The 20,016-nt window shown below is 50.4% G+C and overlaps 1 protein-coding gene across 1 annotated transcript in view; it reads right to left on the bottom strand.

Annotated features, from left to right (window-relative positions):
- Nucleotides 1–20,016, bottom strand: part of BMP7 (bone morphogenetic protein 7) — an 86,033-nt gene that overhangs the window by 46,731 nt on the left and 19,286 nt on the right. The window contains exon 2 of the mRNA XM_018057630.1: nucleotides 7,734–7,926. Within this exon, the coding sequence (XP_017913119.1) occupies nucleotides 7,734–7,926 (193 nt within the window). The remainder of the gene's footprint in view (nucleotides 1–7,733; nucleotides 7,927–20,016) is intronic.

Genomic DNA, 20,016 nt, shown 5'->3' with positions numbered 1-20,016 from the left:
ACTTGGAAGCACTCGACGCAAAGAATTGCCACCACTGACTTGTGTCTTGCCCTGTGAAGCCAGTTTGGGGATGAGTTACAAAAGGAAATGGAAGGCACAAAGGTTTTAAAAGGCATCAAGGCCCACATTGGCCCTAGCCCACAGGACAGGGGGCCAACAGACAAGTGGTCCCGGGCTGCAGAGCAAGGCAGGCCAACTGCAACTTGACCAGCACAACTTGAGCTGGACACAGCTTGGTGTCCACTCAGTGGGGGTCCACTGGATGCAGGTTTTTTCCCAGCGTGATCCCTTTGGGCACGTGAGTAGACCCCAAGGGCCCCTGAGTCCTGCTGAAGCTGCTCTGTACCGGCATTTGGAGAAGGCCCTGGAGGAAGGTGGCCAGGAGTGCCTGGGTACCCTGGACCAGGCTGCTGCCCCCTGACCTTCTAGGACATTCCAGCCGTGCCTGGACAGCCAGTGCTCCCTCTTTGCCCTCTGGGAAGCTGAACCAGCAACTCCCAAGAAAACAGCTCAAAACCAGAGCTCACGCCCTGGGGCGGAGGTGCTGTGGTGCGAGGTGAAAGCCAGGAGATGCAGAACCAGGCACGTAGGCCCTCTGTGGGAGCAAGAAAACTTCAGGAGCTCCCAGAAACCTCGACAACCAGCGCCCGACAGCACCTCTCCATTCAGCCTGCGCCTGCCCCTGCCCCTGTGCCGCAGAGCTGTCAGTCAGGGCCTAGGCCACACTCGGGCTCAGTCCTCTGGGAGGGAGACAGTCTTCTCTGAGAGACCAAGCCAAGAGGAGTCTGGGGGCCTGGGCAGGAAGAAATCTCTCCCCCTTGCTCTCCTGGGTGTGTGTGACAGCCCACAGAGGGAGAAGAGCGAGCTCAGACAACTGTTCTCAGTTTGGGCTACACAGTGAATCACCTGGGAGTTTAAAAAATCCTGATGCCCAGCCATACCCCAAACCTCAGTCGTGTACTGAGTATGCACATAATTTGCGACCCCTTGGAAAGGGCTCCTCTGTCCATGGAATTTTCCAAGCAAACATACTGGATTGAGTTGCCATTTTCTCCTCCAGGGGATCTTCCTGACCCAGGGGTTGAACCTGCGTCTCCTGCTTTGGCAGGCGGATTCTTTACCATTGAGCCGCCTGGGAGGCCTGGTTATGCAGGTGATTCTAATGAACAGCCAAGGGTCAGGACTACAGCCGGGAACTTGGAGTCACCCTGTTTGAGCCTCTTTCCTCCAGGGTGCCGCTGTGACCAAGAACGCAAGCCCTGGAATCCAAGAGACCCGAGGCGGAGTCCCACCTCTGCCCTGTTGGAGCTGTGGGGTCTCAGGTAAATAACTTCCCCTCTCTAAGCCAATCGCTACACCTGGGAAATGGGGATATCAGGTCTCTGCAGGGTCATCTCCAAGGTCCTCAATGAAGCTGAAGTGCCCTGCAGTGCGACCATGTCCCTCTGCCCACTGCTCACAGTGACTGAAGTCAGATAAGAGGCAGTCTCGTTACCAAGTCCTGACACGACAGACTTGGGAAGGGTCTGATGACCTGCTGCCCTAGGGCTGCCCCAGGGCATGGAGACTGCAGTGCTTTGCCCACAACCCCCACCCCCCCACAGTGGGACGTCCTCTCCCGCAGCAGTTCCTCTCCCAGTTCTGTGCATCACTTCCCCGGGAGCTTGTCAGACACACAGAAGCTCAGGCCGCACTCCAGCCATCTGACTTGGAACCTGCATTTTCACCGTGTCCCTCTGAGGTCACCCTCCTGGCAGCCCAAGTCCCTGAGACACACCGAGGGACATTTTTTATCCAGCTGCCAGCTTTATCTTGACTTTGGCAGTGATGGAGTCCCCATGAGGGGTTCTGCTGGCTGGTTGCCGCCAGGGTGTCTCACTGACCAGCTGTGTTTCCTACAGGTGGGGCAGATCTGCAGAGAAAAAGCATGGACCCACAAGGAGAGGGGAGGGGAAGGGGGAGGCTGGAAAATGTCCAAGTTCCACAAATGAAACCCATGAGCTTTTGGGACCAGCACCTTCACCCTGAGTTGGAACCAAAGCTAGAGCCAAAAGGGACAAAAGTGGGACCAGCTCCTGAAAGCCGAGCCCCACTGCCCAGCCCCTGGTCCAGGGTTCAGAAAAGAAGGGCAAGACTCTAATCCCTTAGCACCTCTCGCCACACCTCTTCCCCAGCAAGGCCACTGAAGCCAAGGCCACCTTCCCCAGACCTGCTCCTCAGCCCCCACTTCCCCCACAGCAGGCCAAGGGCGGCCCCAACACGCTTCTCCAGCTGCAAGCTGAGCCCGAGGGCCATGGAAGGCCTCCAGCTTGGCTCATTATCGGAATTTAATCTGGATTCCAAGAGATCAAGAGGACTATGTGGAAAGTGGCTGCCACAGGGGGAGAGATGCTGAGGCCGACCCAAAGCCGGCTAATCCCCAGCACCCCGAGGGCTTTCCTGGAGCTCAGGCAGAGCCTCGCCAGATGTCCCAGCTCCAAGCTCCGCGCAGCTGGGCGGTCGGTGTCGGGGAGGCCAGGACTCCCTTAGCAGAGGGAGCAGGCAGCTACACGGCGAGGCGGCGGGGGTGGGAACAGGGCTTCTCTCAGAGTCAGATCAGCCAAAGGCCTTCAGCTTGAAGAGGGTGCATGACCCAGGTTGGGGAAATGCAAACTAGGGCTCCACCTCCAAGCAAGCTCAGGCTTACATCCCCATGAGATACTGCAGAATTGCAGCATAGAGAGGGTAAAGGCAGTCCCACCCCCAAAACCCAGAGTCCTTCATTTTCCTAAGCAGGTCTCTGCATCCTCGGCAATGAAGGTGATGATGATGGTGACGGTGGTGAGGATGGTAGTGGTGAAGGTGGTGAGGATGGTGATGGTGATGGTGGTGAGGACGGTGGTGACGATGCTGACAGTGATGGCGATGCTTCTAATATCTGCTAAACCTTCACTGAGCACTTACTATGCTCGAAGTAAATTTGTCAGCTCCCTTTATCCTCACCACAACCCTGGGAGGTAGGTTCAGTTATTATCCCCATTGCACAGAGGAGGAGGCTGAGCCTCTGAGGGGTTACTACTTCCCAAGGCCACGCTGGTACCGGGATTTGAATCTATACTCTGGGTGTTTTTACTTTGTTTGTTTGGCCATGCCTTGCAGCATGCAGGATCCTCGTTCCCCAATCAGGGCTGGAACCCATGCTGCCTGCAGTGGAAGGACAGTCTTAACCACTGGACAGCCAGGGAAGTCCCCAAATCTACACTTTAAAGAGCTGGACTGTCCTAGCTGGGGAATTACATCATAGGATCATTTTGATTCTGGATTCAAAAACAAAACCCACCCAGAAAAAAAGAATCAATAATTTTTTGAAAAAAAATTTTCTAACCTTTTAACTTTTGGAGAATGAGGGCCTTGCTTCTTTCTTTCCAGTACTATGGATAAGAAGTTTGGAAGTCTAAAGCAAGCAGCCCTGCCTGCCCACTGGCTGCCTCTGTCCACTCCCTGCTCTACACTGTACTTTGCACCTGCCACATCGTCCTATGCCACCGCCTCTGTTTGAATGTCACCTCCTCGAGGGGCAAGGACTGGGGTCCAGTCACACCCACCCCCACCCAACACACAGCAGGTGCTCAAACACTTGCTGATGGGGAACTGGGTCTCCCAGCAAAGCCCAAAGGCCCCTAAGGCAGGAACCCAAAGCTGGGCTGAGCGTCCCCAGAGATGGCCTATGGCTAAGCTGCTCATCAAGACAAACTGCGACGCTGGCCACAGAGCCACTGACAGCTGTCCTGCCCATTCCTCTTCCAACCACAGTGACTCAGGCCTTCTTTTTCCCCTGGGCCTCCAGATTCACCCCCCCAGATCTCAGGCAGGGGTGAGGAGGTGGCCACTTCAAACTACGACGGAACCAGGTGCCCACGAAGACAGCAAGTTGACACAGGCAGAAAGACGAGGAGCTGCCGGCAACCACTGCGGAAGCTAAAGGCTGGTGTTTCATCTAAGCGAGGACCTGGTGGCGTGCCCCACCCTGGCACCACTGCCTCCCTTCTGTCCTTCCAACAACCCATGCTTGCTTGTCTCCACCTCAAGACAGTGGCCCCTACAGTTCCCTGAGACACCCTCTCCTCACCCCATTTCAGATCCTTCTAAGTCATTCAAACACCCCCAGCTCAACAAGCCGTCTAGGAACACCAATCGCCTTATCAGGCCAGTGGGTCTACTTATTTGCTAAGTTGTTGACTGCCCATCTTCTTCACCCTATTATGGATGGAACTGTATCTCCTGCAAACGTATACTCCAGTCCTGCCGCGGAGACCTCTGAATGGGACCTTCTTTAGAATTAGGGTCTTTACGAATGTAATTAGGTAAGTAATGAAGTCGTGCTGGAGCAGGGCAGCCCCTAAGCCAACATGACTGGTCTCTGTATCAGAGGAGGAGAGGCACACAGAGAGCCCTCAGAGCCGTGTGACAACAGAGGCAGAGACCAGCGCAGTGCGGCTGAGAGCCAGGGATGCAGTCAAAGGCCAGCCTCTTCCAGAAGCTGGAAGAGAAGGGCAGGATCCGTTCCTGCAGACGCCACCCGGATTTCAGACTTCCGGCCCCCAGCTCTGTGAGAGAGCACACTTCTATTGTTCTCAGCCACCCCATGTGTGGCGCTTTGGGAGGGGATTTATAAATGCCCAACGGGGAATTCCCTGGTGGTCCAGTGGCTAAAACTTCGCCTTCCAATGCAGAGGATGACAGTTCAGTCCCTGCCCTGGGAGTTAAGATCCCACATGACTCATGGCCAAAGCAAAACAAAACATAAAACAGAAGCAATATTGTAACAAGTTCAATACAGACTTTAAAAAAAATCACCCACATCAAAAAAAAATTGAAAATAAAAAACTGCCCAGCTTTGAGACAAGGTCCCTGCCGCCATGAGCTGGGCTGGTTTATCCCAGTGGTTTAACAGAGGTGGTTGAATAAGTGAATGGCTGGGCTCCCATGGGATCTCTCCAAATGCACTGGCCTCTGTGTCCTGTGGGGGCAGCTCGTGCCCACCAGCCCCATCTTGCCATCACTGAGTCTCTGCTGTTCTTCCCAGCACGTGGACTGGAGGGAGAAAGCATCGCAGGTGCTTGGGGTGCTAGTTGGGGTGCTCCTCACATCAAGGGCAGTGCCTGAGGACACTCCAGTCCTGAAACAAGCTCCACCCACATCAGCAGCATCCCAGCTGACCCCAGTGACCCGGCCAGGGAGGGGGAGCACATTCCTGCCTGGAAATCTTGGAGGAAGAGCCACCCAGGTGACACCAATCAACCCTCTCAGTCCTGCTCAGCCAAACCCAGTTGGGGCAGCTACATTCCTGAGGTTAAACCTCTTGATGGAGGTTTCTGAGGCAGGTTTGGGGAGCCTCCCAGGAAGCCCAGAGTGTGAGCTGGGCTCGAGGTTTGCACAAGGGGACCAATCAAGTGCCACTAACCAATAGCCTCTGGGTACCTGCCTCACCCTCAGTACATCAGCCTTCACTGAAAAAATACAGTCAAACATATGCTCTTGTTCAAGAGCCCCAGGGGCTTTGTGAGAGTATGGAGCAGACATATGTCACCCTTGGGGAGTGAACTCAATGCTTCTTGTTGTAATTGGGTCTGGGAGGCAGGGTCCAGACTGCCAGGGTTAACTGGGGCTTCTGACGGCCTTCAGCAAGATTTGGAGGTGACTGACAAGGCTGTCGCTGCCTGCCCAGAACCATACCCACATTCCCTCCCCACTGGAAGGGTCTGTCATCCTCTCCAGCAGGGGGGCAGTACAGGAAAGTGTAGACAAGTGGGAACCCTAAAATGCAGATATAGTCCACACTGAGATGCCATTTGTCACCCATCAGACAGACTAACAAAGATCAGAACGGTTTGAGAAGACCATGTTCAGGAGTCCATAAGGGCCACAGGCGTCCTCTATGTGGCTGGTGGAAGTATAAACTGACATAACCTCCAAAGAGAACAGTTCAGCCAAGTGTATCAGAGTTACTGACGTGTGGGCCCTCGACCCCACAATTCTGTTTCTAGAACTGTATCTGACTGATAGGCAAGTGTTGGCCACACAGCCCATGCTGTTTATAATTCATAAAAATTGAGAGCTCAGCATGTGCACACAGACAATTGGCTAAATACCTTCTAGTACCACCTGCGCGATGCGAGATGCATGGTGATGAGAAGAACAAGGATACTCCCGGGTAGTGATGTGAAAGGATCGACAAGGTTCACGGTCAAGACCATGAAGGTTTAGTAACAGATGTAGGTGCAGGAGACACTGCAAGATGAGATACCATTTGTAAAAATATTTAAATGCACAAATATACTTGCTGATTTGAAAGAACTCAAGAAACTGGGGGCATAGACAGTTAACTAAGACAAAACACTGGAAACAGTCAAGAAAAACTTGGTTTTCTAGTGTTTAAGATGACCCCCCAAGTGACAGTGCTTGCCAAGCCAAATGTGCTAAAGGTTCCCTTTCTCACTGAAGAGGCCAGCACAGTCCAGCAGAAAGAAGGCACCCACACTGTCTTCCTTCCATTAATTATGATGAGTGGTAGGGAGGGGGAGGTCTGACATCCCAAAATGTCTAAACACTCAGCCACCGGGTTGCACGACCTAGGTCGAATCCACCTCCGGACTTCAGAATGTCCCTGTTCGGGGAATGTTCCAGCTCATTCTCTTAGCCTTCTCACCCCTTGGAGGACTTTGAAACAAAACTAAAAGGTCTCAAGAAATTAAAGTCTTTCAACAGAAGCTTCCAGTTCCTGACCTCAAGATTCTTGGAAGGCTAAGAGTTCTCTGCCTGTTTATTTTTCATTTGTGGATTTTTATCCCCTAAACATTTCATTACAAACAGCCACTTTCATTGGTGCCCTTATATCACATGTTGGGTTTCAGTGATGCGTGGGAGATAGGCAGACTGTGAAAAATGCTTCTTCCTCTTCTTCATCCCCCTAAAGACACACTGACCCAGGCGACCCATAAATATCCATAGGGGGCCACACAACTGCACGCTCCCGTGACTGTCCCTATTCCTGACCCAACCTGCTTATGGTGATAGTTTTAAGAAATGGTGACATACACCATTGTGTTGTTTGGTCACTATGTTGTGTCTGATTCTTTGCAATCCCATAGACTGTAGTCTGCCAGGCTCCTCTGTGCATGGGATTTCCCAGGCAAGAACACTAGAGTGGGTTGCCATTTCCTTCTCCAGGGGATCTTCCTGACCCAGGGACTGAACCCACATCTCCTGCATTGGCAGGTGGATTCTTTACCACTGAGCCACCAGGGATGCCCAACCTACACCATACACTTTCTCTAAAAAAGATAAACAGCCTGGCATGTGGTTGGTGCTCCCCCAGTCAATCCTAAAGGAAATCAATAATGCTGAAGCTCTAATACTTTGGCCACCTGATGTGAAGAGTCGATGCATTAGAAAAGACCTTGATGCTGGGAATGATCAAGGGCAGGAGGAGAAGGGAGCAAGAGAGGACAAGATGGTTGGATGGCATCATCGACTCAACGGATATGAGTTTGCACAATCTCCAAGAGATAGTAAAGGACAGAGAAGCCTGATGTGCTGCAGGCCATGGGGTCGCAAAGAGTCAGACACGACTGAGCAACTGAACAGCAACAATAACATGGGGAGTAGCCACGACAGACCGTGCCTCATCCTCTGCCGCTGCCTCCTCTCAGCAGGAGCTCAGGACCCCGCCCAGGCCCCGGGATGGTACCCACCTGCCCAGGTGCTCTTGCAACACCTGGTAGACACTGATCCGGAATGTCTCATTGTGGAAGTGTTCCCGGATGTAGTCCTTGTAAATGCGGAACTCAGCTGCAGTCACGGCCTCCCCTTCTGGGATCTTGGAGAGATCAAACCGGAACTCCCGGTGGTGGTAGCGCGGGTGGAAGAACTCTTTGTCATGTTCCACTGGGAAAGGAAGGAAACACACATGGGTACCAAGAGCTCATTAGTGACTGGGTTTCACTCTGCAGCTCAGAGTCCAAGCATCATGTCTATGCTTGATAGAGACCTGCCCGTAACTGGCAACCCCTGCTGATGACTGCCTGTTCCAGGCCAGGCCAAGCCGAGAATGGGGGTGTGGACCTCCAGTTTACAAATGAAGACAGCTGAAGAACCCAGAAGTACAAAAATGTATGTTTGCCCATTGTGTGCTCTGTGATGGGTCTCACACTGAGCACTGCTGGCCACCACATGATAGAACATGGAGGCAGGATTTAGCCCCATTTTACAGATGAGGAAACTGAGGCTCAAGGAGGCCAGGTAACTTGCCCAAGGTCACAAGTTAGGTGAGTGGCTGAACTCTGAAACCCACACTCTTAACCTTCATACTCCCAGGAGGCAGGCGGCCTGACACTAAGTATCAGTTGTGCCAGGTGAGGTCTTAGCCAATTTACTTGACCGGTGTGTGTGCCCCTTCCTCCAGGGTTAACACTGGCCTTTTCTCATAGGGAAGATCACAGGAGGTAATGTTTAGGACAGAGCCAGGCAAATGGAAAATAACTGCATTTGTCGTAGTTACAGAGCCTCTCAAATGAGCTTTGAGAGAAACAATCACCATAAGAGAAATAAAATGTGCATGCGACCCCATGGACTATAGCCCCCAGACTCCTCTGTCCATGGGAGTCTCCAGGCAAGAATACTGGAGTGGGTTGCCGTTTTCTCCTCCAGGGGATCTTCCTGACCCAGGATCCAGCCAGGGTGTCCTGCACTGCAGGCAGATTCTTTACCATCTGAGCCACCCACAAAACCTCCCCACTTATATACAGAGCTGGCAATGAATGGACGGGCAAGGAACATGTCCGCATAACAGTGGGGGTGTCCAGGTGGCCATCCACTGTGAAAGCTGCTTTCTTCAGACTTGGATAATGTACAAGTACAAGTTGACCCCCTGACCAGCCCTGGGGCCTGTCTCGATCCTGAACCTCCACTGTCCCGCGCAGCCTGACGCCTAGTAGGGCTCCATTAATCTACCGGATTCAATACATTAGTCTTCGTGTAATTCCCGAATTATAATTTTTTAAACAGCATACATGCAGTAAAGCACACAGACCTAAGTGTTCCTGAAGTTCTGTGAATTTTCTCAACACAAACGCCCCCAGAGCACAACACAGCACATTCACGACTAGCGCCAAAGACACCCCCGCAGGGCGCCTCCCTAATACCAGACCCTCACTTGTCCCCAGAGGTGACTGCCATGCAAACACCCGATAGCACAGACTCACTTTTCCCACTTGGGGTCTCCCCACCTGCATCCGCATCCTTCAATCAACCGTGTGTGCCCCCCACCCGCTCTGTGGCTGCGTGGAGCAGCAAGTCACTCATTCAGCTGCTGTACTGGATGTCACTGTATGGACAGGCCACAGCTGACTTTTCTGTAGGCATCTGGGTAGTTTCCACTTTGGGACCATCACAACTGGGGCCATGATGAACATTCTTGCTTTTTGGTGAACACAGTTCTATGAGGTAAACACCTTGAAGCAGGACTGCGAATGCACAGAAACCAAAGGTTGGTCAAAGGTAAGCATTGTGAAGGAAGGGGCATGGAGAAGGGTCCCCGAGTGTTAGCCTGGAGTGCCTGGAGTGCAGTAATGCCAGCAGTGGATGTAACTGGGAGGAAGAACCCCACAGGCGAAGCAGGAAGGAGGAAAACACATGTGGAGGCAGACAGGTTAAACTCGAGGTGACCTGCAGGAAATCCACGCAGGAAAGTTGACGGGAGTTTTGAGAGTCCAACTGGGGACTCCTGAGTTGCATTTATGGATCACATTTTGTGGGAGAGAGGCACACACAAGAGAAAAATGTAGTGCCCTCGGACCACTATTGCATGAGAGATGGAGAATACAGACATGGCAAGAACTCAGTCCAGGGAAAGAAGCAGGACTAGAGATAGGCCAGATGAGACAACCAGCCTGTGGCCAGACTCAGATAACAGGGGCAGGGTGACCATTCACGGGATTTGGTCATCAGCTGCTCAGAGACCCCAGGCAATGGTCATGGTCAAGACAGCCATGCAGAAAAGGCAGAAAGATCAAGACTGTGGCCAGCGGCACATGAGAGACATTTGCACCATGAGTCGGGAGCGGGGGACGGTCTACCCATACAAGGCTGCCTCCACTCCCTCCTCCAGCAGCTCTCCTGGCCAGGGCTAGGAAGACTTGATAAACAGTAGTAATCATGTTAATGGCCCAGCTGCTCCTTCCAAAAACTTTACGGTTTTTAGAAAAAGCTTAGTTAACTTTCCAGACTATGCGATCCTTTCACTGTTCCCTAAGATGCAGCTAATCTAAGAGAGGGGACCCAGAACTGTACAAGCTAAGGAACACTTTCCACGTAAAAACTGTAAGTCCAGCATCAGAAGTCTGTTCCTCACTCAGGAGCTCAGTCTGGACCACACAGCTCCAGTTATGGGCCGGGAGCAGACCCTTGAACCCCTTTCAAGAGGCTCTGAGAACCAGCAGAACCAACCAAAGTCCACAGTATAACCAGAAACTAGAGCTGAGTTTTCAAAGACCCCTGACTGCTTAGGATCCCCTGGCCCAGTATCCCCACCCCCCAAGCCGATTTCACTCTGAAGCTTTCAACCCCATCTCCTTCCTGTCCTAGGGGGATACGATCCATTCAGAAGATTCTGGCACATGCCAGAATTCACTGGAGCTGATGTTACCAAGGCTGCTGTCACCTAGTGATTTACGGCCCTGCAGCTTCAAGGATGTGAAATTCGATGACGGCTCTTCATTCATTCCAAGATTTACACGGCAAGATTAAGGAGCTTGAAAAAGCCGCCAGAGGCGTACCGTAAATTGGGAGTTCTAGAGAAGTGAACGAACATTACAGGAGAATGCTCTCTTAATAACATGAGCGTTGATACACCCTGTTGCTCTTACAGAAGAGAGGAGACAGTCCTAAACATAGTGAAAAGCAACATCGCGTAAAAGTCTAAAATGATAAACCCTGCCACGAAAATATTTCGATGTCTCCTTGCCCCCCACTGTATTCTACAAGAATTTCTTGACTGCCCAACATGAGGGAGAGAGCACTGTTGACCTGCTAGAGGAGAGAAACTGATAAAAGCTCACTTGGATTGTAACTCTGACACCCACCCAAACCCCAAGCTAGGTAAGAGCCATCATTTTTAAATGTGGTAAAAATGCAGGGTTTCCCCCGTGACTCAGCAGTAAAGAATCCATCTGCAACACAGGAGATGTAGGAGACATCGGTTCGATCCCTGGGTCAGGAAGATCCCCCAGAGGAGGAAATGGCAACCCACTCCAGTATTCTTGCCTGAGGAATCCCAGACGGAGCAGCCTAGTGGGCTACCGTCTACAGGTTGCAGAGTAGAACATGACTCAGTGATTGAGCACTCTCGCAGGCAGCAACAGCACACAAGTGTTCTAATTTTTTCCACAGTCTCTCACCAACACTTATTTTCTAATGATCTGTTTTGATAGTAGCCATCTTATTGATGGGAGGTGGATGGTCACCGGTCTCAAAGCCCTCCCACAGGCCTGAATGCAACATTACATGTCACACATACACAATTCCTCAAATTCTTATAAAACCCCTGCTCAGAAGTCAGCACATGCATTGGCTCCATTTTACAGATGAGGTCACTGAGGCTCAGAGGGGTAAAGTTGCTTGCCTATGGCCATACAGCTGGTCTGAATACTTCCCCACTCAGCCACACTCTCTCCCTCATGCCAGGAACCACTGCCAAAACTCTCAGCCGGGTAGACAATAACAAAAAAGACACCCCTAGGACTCCCCTGGCAGTCCAGTGGTTAAGAATCCGTGCTTCCGTTGCAGGGGGCACAGGTTTGACCTTTTGTTGGGGCACTGAGATCCTTCATGCTGCACAGTATGACCAAAAAATTAAAATTAAGAAAAAAGACCTCCCTAAAGTATACTTCAAGCTCTCAACACACATGACATGATCACAACAGTAATCTCCTTAGAAGCTAAATTCACGTGAAGACTGCATCCTGCTCAGGTCCCTCTTTGTAAATCTTGCTTGTGCCAGAGTCACCCCGAGGGAGGCTGACAGCTTGAAGGTAGGGTAGCATTTATCCGTCTCCCCATCATCCCTCCCCAGCCCCCCAAATCAGGGGGTGGGCCCTGCCTGGCAGAGGGCACACAAGCAGCATTGTCTCCCCTGAACCGCCTCTTCAACTCTCGAACTTTCCACCAAATGCTTTGGCTGCCAATAGGACCACCTGGAGCCCTAGCGCCAGGCGCTCCGAGAGGGTCTTCAGAGACACTGCCTCCTTGTTAGATGCCGGGGGCTGCATCCCAGGACGGGGGGCGCAGAGGCGAGCCCACTGGCGGCCAGGCTTTTTGTCATAAGCATGGCAGCCGCGCAGATGTGGGGTGGGGGTGGGGCAGGGAATTACTGTACCGCAAGATTAAACACTCCGGTGTCAACATGTGTGCAGTGTTGCTCGAACAATGTTATCATTGTGAATTGAATGGACCAAAGGGTTTAGGGGATGGGGTGGGGAGAAGGAGAAAAGATGGGTTTAATTATCTCTAGGGCTGAAGCCAGTTGTTTGCCTAAAAAGCCCCAGACGCTGCTAGAGCTGCAGAGAAAAAAGGGCTATAAGCTTCCATCAACTTTTCCACCATAAACTAAGGCAGACACCCTTCCCCCATGAGTACCCCATCTCCCCAGGGGGGAACCCACCCCCAAGGATCTCTAGGTCCCCACTCCCTCTCCATCCTTGGCTAATTGAAAATGAAGGGAAAGAATGGAAAGCAGTTACTATTTCGACTAAACTAGTGATTCTCAGCCTGGGGCAATTTTGTCCTGCCCTTACCCTCCCCGAGGGCTACTGGGCATTGAATGCCTGCATCCTTCCCCCTACTCAGCCCCTGTAACAATTTAGGGAGTGTGTGCTACTGGCATCTGGTAGGTAGTGGCCAGGGACATTGCTAAACATCCTCCAAACTATAGGGGATGGTCTAGCCCCAACTGCCAACCAGACAGAATTGAGAATCCTGGAGCTAACAGACACACAAGCCTCATGAAATCTTAGTTTCAGTCCCAACCGGGCTCTCATCTGTCTAGGTGGAACCTCAGGCTCAGTGGGCCTCAGTTCTTCCCTCTGTAACAAAGGAATGGATTTAATTGTTCTGTGAAGAAGGCTGAGCGCCGAAGAATTGATGCTTTTGAACTGTGGTGTTGGAGAAGACTCTTGAGAGTGCCTTGGACTGCAAGGAGATCCAACCAGTCCATTCTGAAGGAGATCAACCCTGGGATTTCTTTGGAAGGAATGATGCTAAAGCTGAAGCTCCAGTACTTTGGCCACCTCATGCGAAGAGTTGACTCATTGGAAAAGACTCTGATGCTGGGAGGGATTGGGGGCAGGAGGAGAAGGGGACGACCGAGGATGAGATGGCTGGATGGCATCACGGACTCGATGGACGTGAGTCTGAGTGAACTCTGGGAGATGGTGATGGACAGGAAGGCTTGGCGTGCTGCAATTCATAGGGTCGCAAAGAGTCGGACACGACTGAGTGACGGAACTGAACTGAGCTGAAGTCCCATTTCACTTCTGTTGTGTGTATGTATGTGTCAATCACTCAGTCATGTCCAACTGTTTGCAACTCCACGGACTGTAGCCCACCAGGCTCCTCTGTCCATGGAATTCTCCAGGCAAGAATACTGGAGTGGGTTGCCATTCCCTTCTCCAGGGGATCTTCCCAACCAGGGGACTGAACCTAGGTCTCCCCCTTTGCAGGAAGTCTTCACCCTCTGAGCTACCAGGGAAATCTTCACTTCTATTCAGTTCAGTTCAGTCGCTCAGTAGTGTCAGACTCTTTGTGACCCCATGAATCGCAGCCTCCCTGTCCATCACCAAATCCTGGAGTTCACTCAGACTCACGTCCATCGAGTCAGTTATGCCATCCAGCCATCTCATCCTCTGTTAGGTTGTACCATAAAGAGCTGGGAACTTTCTATCGATTTTGACCTATATGTGGTTCAACCTAAAGTTTAATTTTACACCTTCACTGTCCAGTATGATAGCCACTAACTACATGTATATACTGGGCACTTGCAATGTGGCTGGTGTGGCAGTGTCTATATTTCTTTCAGAGTAATTGGTTTAAATTGAAACAGCCCCATGTAACCAGGGGCACCCATACTGGACAGCAGATACAGAAAAGCTCAATCATGATGGAACTTACATAAAAGTTCAACCATGGTGGAACTTTCAATTGGACAGCATGGCTCTGCGGCATCAGTGGGCTGGCTTCTGATAGCGACATGACAATATAGAGCTTATCACTAATAAGGGTCAACTACATGTTCTCAGAGATACACCAGAGGTTGCTCCTCAGAAAGTTCCCAGGGTGAGAAATTGCATGGAAGTGGGGAGAGCTTCGGCTTCCCCCATGGCTCAGCAGTAAAGAATCCACCGGCAATGCAGAGGATGCAAGAGATGAGGGTTCCATTACTGGGTCAGGAAGATCCCCTGGAGAAGGGCACAGCAACCCACTCCAGTATTCTTGCCTGGAGAATCCCATGGACACGCTCTTCATTTTCATGCATTGGAGAAGGAAATGGCAACTCACTCCAGTGTTCTTGCCTGGAGAATCCCAGGGACAGGGGAGCCTGGTGAGGTGCTATTTATGGGGTTGCACAGTCAGACACAACTGAAGCGACTTAGCAGCAGTAGCAGCATGGGGGAACTTAATTCCAGAGCTGTGGGAGAGGCCTGGAGTGGACACAGATGGGTCCCAGGCTTTCAGTCTGTCTGTAAAAACAGGCATGATGACCCCTGCCCCAGTCACAGGGCCACCTGGGAGCTTGTCCCTTGGTAAGTGACTTCAGGCTGAATAATCATCAGACCCACCAAGTTCAGGGGCGTGGGGGCAGGGGCACGGCCCCGAGGTCCCCTCCCCTTCACTGAGCGGGCCATTCACCCTCCCTGAACACCTCCTCCTCGCCCATCCTGTTCATTTCCTTCCTAGGAATTCATGCTCTGCATTCATGATTGATTGGCCTGTTGACCTGTTTATTAACTGTCTTCTAGCTTTTAATTTCTAGAGTAAGACCTGGGAGAGGGCACAGGGCATATGATGCTTGAACATGGAGCCAGGATGGGGTTTGAATCCAGGCTCTGTCACCCATGGGGCACTTCGGCAAGTTACTCTTTGTCTGTCAAATGCAAGGATGAGGAGAGTAACCCTGACTTCACTAGGTTGGCATAGGATTAAAACAGACCACAGATCCTCAAGCTTCAGTGTGTTCCAGAATCGCCGGGGAGCTTGTTAAAACACAAACCACTGGACCGACTCCCAGTCTTTCTAACATGGGAGATCTGGGGTGGGGCCCAAGAACCTGCATTTCTAACAGGCTCTCAGGAGACGCTCATGCTGCGAATCCTCTGTCTATGCGATTCTCCAGACAAGGATAGTGGAGTGGGTTGCTGTTTCCTTCTCCAGGGGATCGAACCTGTGTCTCCTGCATCTCCTGCATTGACAGGCAGACTCGTTACCACTAAGCCACCAGGGAAGCTGGGCTCCCTTAGGAGGGCAGAAAAGCCCCCTGCAGCCCTGCTCAGCTGGAGAAGCAGCTGAGAATTTGGGCTGAGATGGGGCCTGACAGCTTGGGTTGACTTGGGTTCTGCCAGCAGTGACTTGGGACCTGTGAACCCATCTCTGTGAGGCTTAGCTTCCCCTTTGATAAGATGGGAACACAAAGAGGCCCCCAGTTATGGGGTTGTGGTGAGAATTCAAGGAGACAGAGGCCAGCAATCATGGGACATGACAGGGACACATGCCAGACTAGAGCAGGCCCCAGGAGTGGCTGGGGCGGGAGAGGCACCACAGGAGCCCGCGCTCCCCTCCCCCAGGACAGGAGGGTGCCTGCCCAGACCTTCCCCCAAAGCAGGCAGAGACTCCTGGGTCAGCTGGGCAGGCACAGCTGGTTTAAGGTATTTTAGAGGCAAATCAAATCAAATGAGAATTTATAATCCTTCCTGAGGTCTGGGTTCCATCAACCTAAACTCATTAGGCCCGAGCAGTGCAGGTGCAGCTAAGGAAGAGATTGTTCCGCGTTTCCTCCATGCTGGGCACCCATCTCCCTTTCAAAATAAGAGTCTTCTCTAAAACCCCACATACTTGGAGCAAAACTCTCATTACAGAGGCATCAGCTTCCATTTCTGCAAATAGGACCATCAAGAGACGTGCAGAAGCCAGTCCAGGGGACTGGCAGGCGGAGCCTGGCAGAAACCAGCAAACCAAAACCCACATTCAGAGGACTTCCCTGGTGATCCAGTGGTTAAGACTGCACCTTCCTGTGTAGGGTTATGGGTTCGATCACTGGCCAGGGAGCTAAGCTCCCACACGCCTCATGGCCAGAAAGCCAAGACATAAAAAACAGAAACGATACTGTAACAAATTCAAAAACGACTTTAAAAATGGTTCACATTTTTAAAAATCTTAAAAAAAAAGACCCTCCTTCATTTCATGCTCATATTTTAACAAAATGAACTTGCCTTCCCAAGCTGAACTATCAAAACATCCTGAAAACTGCATTGCTGTCCCTTGAAACTATTTCTGGTAAGTGAGGGAGAATCAGAGATCAAACCAAACAATGGTTCTGAAATTACAGTGTGAGTCCTCTGGTGAATGTAACTGCAAACAGATTTCCAATGTGAGTGTCCAGTTTACATGAATCAGGTCTGAATAGGGGTCATCTTTCCAACTCATTGGAAATGATTAGTAGGATTTAAGAAGTACGAAAGAGCTTCCCTGGTGGCTCAGAGGGTAAAGAATCTGCCTGCAATGCAGGAGATCTGGGATCAATCCCTGGGTCAGGAAGATCCCCTGGAGAAGGGAATGGCAACCCACTCCAGTCCCATGGACACAGGAGCCTGACGGGCTACAGTCTATGGGATCACAAGAAGTCAGACAAGACTGATTTACTACTGCGCAATCAAATGGATAAAGATTTAAAACAGGCAAAACTAGTCTATGGCATTAGAGGATAGGACAGCAGCTGCCCGTGAGTGAGGGTGTCACAGGGCTCCTGGCAGTTAGTCACATTCTGTTTCTTGCATCTGGGCACTAGTACTCAGACACCTGAGTGTCTGAAAGTGTCTCACTTTGTGAAAATTCCTAACTCCTCTAGCTTTGTGCACTTCTGTACACATGTTACACTTCAATAAAATTTTGTTAATAATATGTATCAGCTGGCTATATCCATCTCCAGTTCTACTCAAGAAGTATTTGTCACCATAGTTCCCCAATTTTAAGAGGTGTGATTAATTTCATACCAACTCTTTGGGGAAAAGATACTAACATTTTTATCGATTTTTAAAATTTGGCTATGCCAGGTCTTAGTTGCAGCTCAGGATCTTTAGTTGTGGCATTTGAACTCTTAGTTGCACCGTGTGGAATCTAGTTTCCTGACCAGGGATTGAATCTAGGTTCCCTGCATTGGAAGCATGGAGTCTCAGCCATTGGACCACCAGGGAAGCCCCCACCTTTATCAATTTTAAGACATCTTGGTTTCAGAAGCATCAATAATCAAAGAAATGGAAGATTTAACCTAAAGCAAATAATTGGGAAACGCTTGCATGGCGTCCTACCACCTTATGACAGCAAAGCTGTTTATTCACTTGTTCTAAACCCATCCCTGAAGCCTGAGGTGCAGCTCAGGATCAAGATTAAGTAACTGGACTCCCAAATTCAAATACACTTTCTGGGCCAGCTGATGCTTCTCTGTGCTCAGTTTTCTAGTCTCCAAAATAGGGGGTACAGTCATAGCCCCCACCTGGAATGGCTCTTATGGGAACTAAATAAGCAATAAAGGCCAAGAGAATAAAGGGTGCTTACCATCCTTGACAAATGTTAGCTACTAAGATTATTACTATTTTTATGACTCAGTTCAGTTCAGTTCAGTCGCTCAGTCATGTCCGACTCTTTGCGACCCCATGAATCACAGCACGCCAGGCCTCCCTGTCCATCACCATCTCCCGGAGTTACATGCCTCCAACTCCCCAATCTAGCCACAAAGGCTAACTCTCAGAAACCTTATTTATGTAGCATGGTCTACCTCCTAGACCCGACTGATTCATGAGTGAACATGTAATTCAAGCTGTCTAAGAGTCCCTAACCAGGAATTTCAGTTGGGTGCAGTAGCTCAATTGAGTCCTCAGGAACTTAAGTTTCTTCTGTCTTTTTGCCCTGCCATTGTCTGCATGTTGACGTTTAGTCCTTAGGGTTGTTGCCTAAGGGTCACAAGATGGCTGCCATGGCTCCAAACATCCCATTTTCACAGGACCACATTCAAGGTAAGAAAAGGAAGAAAAGGACAGAGTGTTCTCTTTGTTTATCTGTCACTTACCAGAAGGCAAAATATTTTTCAAAACCACCTCCCACTCCTTTCTACTCCCAGCAGATTTCCTCTTGTATCCCACTGGTTAGACTAGCATCTCATGGCCATTCCAACCCACTAGGGAAGCTGGTAAGGCAAATATGTGGCTAGCCAGAGAGCCATAAACACAAGTTGGTGTTGGTGGCATCTTTCTCCCAATAGGCAGGGTACCAGAGGAATACAGTGAGGCAGAGAGGTCACAGGGAAGCAGAGATGTGCAGAGATGATAGACATAGAGTGAATAAACCTTGGGCTCTTTAAGGACCTGTTGCTATTATGTCCTTTCCAAAGTCTTGTTGTTGGTCAGCCATGAAGTCTGACTCTTTGCAGCCCCATGGACTGCAGCACACCAGGCTTCCCTGTCCTTCACTGTCTCCTGGAGCTTGCTCAAACTCATGTTCATTGCCTCAGTGATGTTATCCAACCATCTCATCCTCTGTCTCCCCTTTCTCCTCCTGCCCTCAATCTTTTCTAGCATCAAGGTCTTTTCTAGTGAATCAGCTCTTTGCATCAGGTGGTCAGAGTATTGGAGCTTCACCTTCACCATCAGTCATCCCAAGTCTTAGGCATGCATTGATTTTCTTTTCACTCTCCTTAAACTGGTTTGAAGATATACTTTTTGTCTGGAACCAAAGAATTCTTTACATATAATGTTATTCACAGCAAACACACACTGCCCAGAAACAATTTCTGAAAATACCTCTACATTCTTTGCCCCTGATCATCTCCTCCAACCAGAAGTCTCTCGTTTCCATCTCTCTTGGAAACAAGTAGAAGTAACCCACGCGCCCGGAACCCACTTATTCAAAAAAGTTCTTACAGGCTTTCAGCATACAAACAGGGTTTCGACCAGGATGGGCAGGCCTTGGGTCCGAGCAGCTCTTGGGTCTGAGCAGCTCTCTACCCTCGGCTCATAAACAATGACACAGGTTTTAAAAATGTCTTAAGTATCTCGATCTGCTCATCCTCTTTCCAGAGGGAGCTAGGAGCCTCCTATCCCACAAGCAGAACTCAGTCCAAACCCTACCTGGTCTCTGCTTCCTTCCAAGGGACAGTGATGCTGAGCATCTCAGATCACTTTTAAGACCTTTGCTGCTAGTCTAAGGAGATGGTGATAAAGTAGTTTTCAGCAAACAACTGGCTGTTGGCCAGAATCCCACAGAGTCTTCAAAGTCAGGGTGAGAGATGCACCTATTCACAGGTTTGAGTTTAAAGAGAAACTGAAGTCTCTCCAGAGGCTACAGAGGGTCTGGTTGAATTAATGCCAACATGCAACCCACTTTCTGTATATATTCAGTGTGGCACACTATATACGGAGACTTTGCAACTAATTTGTTAAATATGGAAGCAATGTATTGAGCATGTGCTCAGTTGTGTCTGACTCTTTGTGACTCTATGGACTGTAGCCTGCCAGGTTCCTCTGTCCATGGAATTTTTGAGGCAAGAATACTGGAGTGGCTGCCATTTCTTTCTCCAGGGGCTCTTCCTGACCCAGGGGTTGAATCCCTATCTCTTGAGTCTCCTGCATTGGCAGGCAGACTTCTGACCACTGAACTACTTGGGAAGCAACCAGTTTAGGGTTCCTTTTTTTTTTTTTTATGCATAGTGCAGAGTTG

The sequence above is a fragment of the Capra hircus genome, chromosome 13, assembly GCF_001704415.2.
Source record: "Capra hircus breed San Clemente chromosome 13, ASM170441v1, whole genome shotgun sequence".
NCBI lineage: Eukaryota > Metazoa > Chordata > Mammalia > Artiodactyla > Bovidae > Capra > Capra hircus.
The sequence above is the reverse complement of the archived record's forward strand: the minus strand, read 5'-3'. Positions and strand labels throughout refer to the sequence as shown.